This window comes from Arachis ipaensis, chromosome B08 (genome assembly GCF_000816755.2).
Source record: "Arachis ipaensis cultivar K30076 chromosome B08, Araip1.1, whole genome shotgun sequence".
NCBI classification, from domain to species: Eukaryota; Viridiplantae; Streptophyta; class Magnoliopsida; order Fabales; family Fabaceae; genus Arachis; species Arachis ipaensis.
The window spans coordinates 20,655,664-20,660,124 of NC_029792.2; the positions used below are offsets into that span (position 1 = coordinate 20,655,664).

The window sequence follows — 4,461 nt, forward strand, 5'->3', positions numbered from 1 at the left end:
TTCAATAATAAAAAATCATAATTTACCAAATAATTGATTTTTTTTTTTTTAAGAAAATCCACTCCCAATTAGTCACAGCCCATTAGAGAAGAAACATACAATTGAGATCTACTCTATTGATTGTGCATTGGCAGGATGGTAAGAAATAAGTTGACATTCAAAGGAAATTAAGAAAAACAGGTAAAGTTTTGGACAACATCAAGAGGTGATTCTTTAAGGTAGTTTAGCAAGTTGATAATATGAGTTCTATCTATCAATGTTTTTCATCCATTTTACTTACTATCATTTTCAAAATATGTTGATAGTGAGCTTTAAACATCAAATTGATTTATGGATATCATGGAATGATAAAATTGGAAACGGTTCAGGAAAAAAAAAAGTGATTTTTGTGGAGTACATTGGTACCCACAATTTTGTAAAGTACATTGCATGTAAGATGGTTCACCAAATCTAACTTTTATTGTAGAACTGAACAACTATACTATATTACATGGTAACTTTATGTTATGAGCAAAAAGGAAAAAAAAATTACAAAAACAATAATGAAATGAGAAACAACTTTCATTCATCAATCAGGACTTTCAATTTAGTCCAAGGCTTGAACTAATGGTACACAAGAAAGAACTCATCTTCCACGAGGATTTACCAATTGCGAGAACACTGCACTTGTCGCAGCATCTTCAGCATCATCATCGGTGCCAGAAATGCCCCCATCCATCATACTCACACTGTTGTCGAATTGCTCAAGACGAGTCAACTGAATTCCGGTAATGTGGTTCGTGCTATTATCTTCTGGCTCCGAAAGTGCCGACGAGGTCTCCTGGAGTTGCAAAGCATATTCAAGGTTCCACAAGACATCTCCCATGGATGGCCTATCCACACCATACTCAGCCAAGCATTTCTCAGCAGTCTCCCCAAACTTCTTAAGAGAAGCAGGGTTGACTTTTCCAACTAGATTTTGATCCATGATTTGATCAAGCATACCCTTTTTCTGCCAAGTCATTGCCCATTCAGCTATATTAACCTGCTCCCTTGGAAGGACAGGGTTCAAAGCCGGCCTTGTGCATAACACTTCCATTAGAACTACTCCAAAAGAATAGACATCTGATTTCTCTGTAAGCTGTTGTCTCCTGAAGTATTCGGGATCAAGATAACCGAAACTGCCCTTGACAGCAGTGCTCACATGAGTTTGATCAAGAGCAGGACCAGTTTTGGAGAGGCCGAAATCAGCAACCTTGGCAACGAAGTTATCATCTAAGAGGATGTTTGTTGTCTTTACATCCCTATGAATTATGCTTTGAGATGCACCTGTGTGGAGATAATGGAGGCCTCTTGCTGCTCCAATGCAGATTTCAAGCCGCTGCTTCCAGGACAGAGGTGGCAGGTCAGTTCCATACAGGTGACTCCTGAGGGGTCCATTAGCCATGTATTCATAGACAAGAATCATTTCTGACCTCTCATCGCAATAACCAATGAGAGACACAAGATGACGGTGGCGAAGCTTGGATAACATTTCGATTTCTGTTCGGAATTCAGCAATACCTTGTTCAGATCTAGGATTGCCTCTCTTAACAGCTACATTGGTTCCATCATCAAGAGTTCCCTTGTAAACTCTACCAAAACCACCAACACCAAGAAGCAACTTCTCATCAAATTTGTTGGTTGCGTCTAGAATTTCTTGGAAAGTGAAGAAGCGTCCAAGATTTGAGGAAGCCAAAGATATGCAACTTGCAGTTCCGCTCTTTTGCGACAGTGTTGACATTTTTGTCATGGTCTGAGAGTTTCCATGCAAGGGCAAAGGCAGCCATGGATGACCACCTTGTTGAGTATCCTTTGATTTGCGTCGTACCAAGCAGCAATAACAACATAATCCAACAAATATTATGGCAGCTAAAGCTCCAACAGCACAACCAACTATTATTCCTATCTTGTTCTTCTTTGATTGTGAACTAGGAAGGAGACTCTCAACTGAAGAAAGCCCATCCAAACTCCTCAGTGAATTGCTGATTTTCATTATCTCCAATCCATTCATAGTAGCATTAGTGAGATCTGCCATGGTATCAGGACCAACACTTACTGTTAAAGTGTTAGAGTCCGAAGCATTGGAGACGAAGTCCTTAAAGTAAGGCACATCCAAGTCGTTGGTTATGGATGAGAGATCAAGACTTCCAATAGCTATGTCAGAGTTTATGAACATATTGAACACTAAAGTGTTCAATGAAGTACTCATAATATCACAAAAATGTGCCCGGATAAAATACGAGAAACTTGGATCCACAGGGAAGACCCAAGTAATGTTGAAATTGGAATTGGGCACATTTGGATCCCCCATTGCTTCAGCTGTGGCATAGACCCAATTCGGAGCCGTCTGAGGCGTCACGCCTGCTGGATACTTGATGATAGAAGGATCAACCGACACATTAGTGACCGAGCTGTTCACATGGAGGTACTTCAGATCATTCTCCCAAGTCCTTCCAAGGGTGTCATTTTGGGCAGTAATCAAGGGACCTCCTATGTTCACCCGGTAAACTGTTTCGAAAGCGAGTTCAGAGAGGCCGCTGAATGGGGCCGAGGGGTTAAGGGCCAATGCCTGATCAACAAACAAATCATCAGGCATAGACACAACTTCAATTGCATTGACAAAGGCAATTGAACCATTAGAAGGGATAAAGGTCATAGTCAAGGTATCAGAGGTAACATTGATAGCATATTCCCTAAACATATAAGAACCATTGTAGCTCCTAAATGTGAAATTGCTCAAGAGAACAAAATTATCAGTAACAACTGTCACAGAAGCAGAATTCAAATCGTGACCGGAGTTCCGGACAGGCGAAAAATAAAGCCGGACCCAGTGCCGACCCTCTTGCGCAATCTCAAACCTATATGTAGCTGTATCAGTGAAGATCCTAGCTGATTGGTAAATTGGGGATGGTGCAGTACTAGAATTGGAACTAGCAGAAACAAGAGAATCCCCAGTTTTGAACACTAGTGAAGAATGCTGTGAATCAGGAACAAAGGTGCGGCCTTGGAAGGTGATGTTTTTTGAGGAACCACAAGCAATGAGATAGTTATCAGGAGGAGTGTATGATGAAGAAGATGTTGCTGAAAATGCTCCATTCAACAAGAACAGAAGCAAAACAACAAAAACAGAAGAAACCCACTTGAGAACAAGTTTCATCATCAACATTGTAGCCTTGTCTTCACACTAGTCCCATATAATCAAACAGGTTGTGAGCATCAGCAACAACAACACCTCTTTTCCCAAATGCACACACACACAAAAACCTGCACCAACCTCGGATCTATCAAATTCAATGCACAAAACAAACAAAAACCAAACATTTCTTACAAGACACAAATACAGAAGAGGTGGTGTCAAAATCTAGTTGCTAGAATTCTCTTACGTAAGTAGAGTGAGAAATACACAGAAAAAGAAAAAAGAGTTGTCTTGATATGCATACCTTGTCTTCGAGGGAAAATGTGTATGGCAAAAATTGAGCAAGTTCTGAAAGAGAATAAATGAGAGTGGGATTAAGGTTGATTACGTGAATGGCATTAGTGAAAAATGAAAATGCTTCAAGTATGAATCATCAACCAAGTTGAAAGCTTTTTAGTGTGGTGGCTGCACACACACCCTTTTCCAGGCTGTTGATTAGGCTGTCATCTACAGAACAAAAATGGGGACCCCACAAAAACTCAACAAAGAAAGAAAAATTATGACTTGGAAAAAAGGTTCATGGAACTTCAAAGTTTTAATCTTAGTTATTATTCTACTAACTTCCATTAAGAAGAGAAAAAAGAAAAGAAAAGAAATGAACCAGCTGTTTCTTGAAGATTTGGTGGTGTGGTTTTCAAAATTTCAGAATCTTTGACACCAATGTTATAATGTTAAAAAAATTGAAAAGGAATATAAAAATGGAAGTTCTGGGGATGTGGTCTACAATTATCTTAGAATTGGTTGTGCTTTGTGATATACAGCCGCTCATTTGATATCTTATTAAAAAAAAACAAAAAAAAAAAAACATAATAAAAATTTAATTTTGATACATTGATCTTTTATACTGTCATTTTTTTATGTTTATTCATACCGTTAATAAAAATAATTATTTTTAATAATATGATATTACATAATTAGATATTCATATAAAACTATTTATGTTAGATGAATGTTGCCATATCTTCTCTAAAATAAAGAGTAAATTATTCTCTGTGATATATATAGTGTCTATAATTATAATTAAGTTGAATGTTAATCATAATAATTAGGTATATGTTTTCTACTTTTCTTTTTCTCTTGTGATTATTTAAATTTAGTTTAGCATCATCAGTCTATGGTGGTAGTGGTGGCTGTCACCACTGAAAAAATTTTTTTGCGATTAACTCACAAACCCATCAACAAGGTGCAAGTACGCATTCAGCTCGTTACACATGGCAACATTTGTGCTACCAAAGTACGGAGAA

General features: G+C 38.0%; 1 protein-coding gene across 3 annotated transcripts; it reads right to left on the reverse strand.

Moving 5' to 3' along the window:
- On the reverse strand, positions 438-3,944 carry LOC107613424 (receptor-like protein kinase THESEUS 1). Of its 3 annotated transcripts, XM_021109089.1 has the most exons (4): positions 3,819-3,944; positions 3,596-3,664; positions 3,462-3,505; positions 438-3,285 (listed from the first exon to the last, which is right to left on the reverse strand). In XM_021109089.1, exon 4 carries the CDS (start codon positions 3,185-3,187, stop codon positions 626-628), a length of 2,562 nt encoding a protein of 853 aa, XP_020964748.1. In that variant the 5' UTR covers positions 3,188-3,285; positions 3,462-3,505; positions 3,596-3,664; positions 3,819-3,944; the 3' UTR covers positions 438-625. The 3 variants fall into 3 exon arrangements, with proteins under 3 accessions (XP_020964748.1, XP_016170892.1, XP_016170890.1); XM_016315406.2 differs by having other exon boundaries at positions 3,596-3,944; XM_016315404.2 differs by having other exon boundaries at positions 3,462-3,944.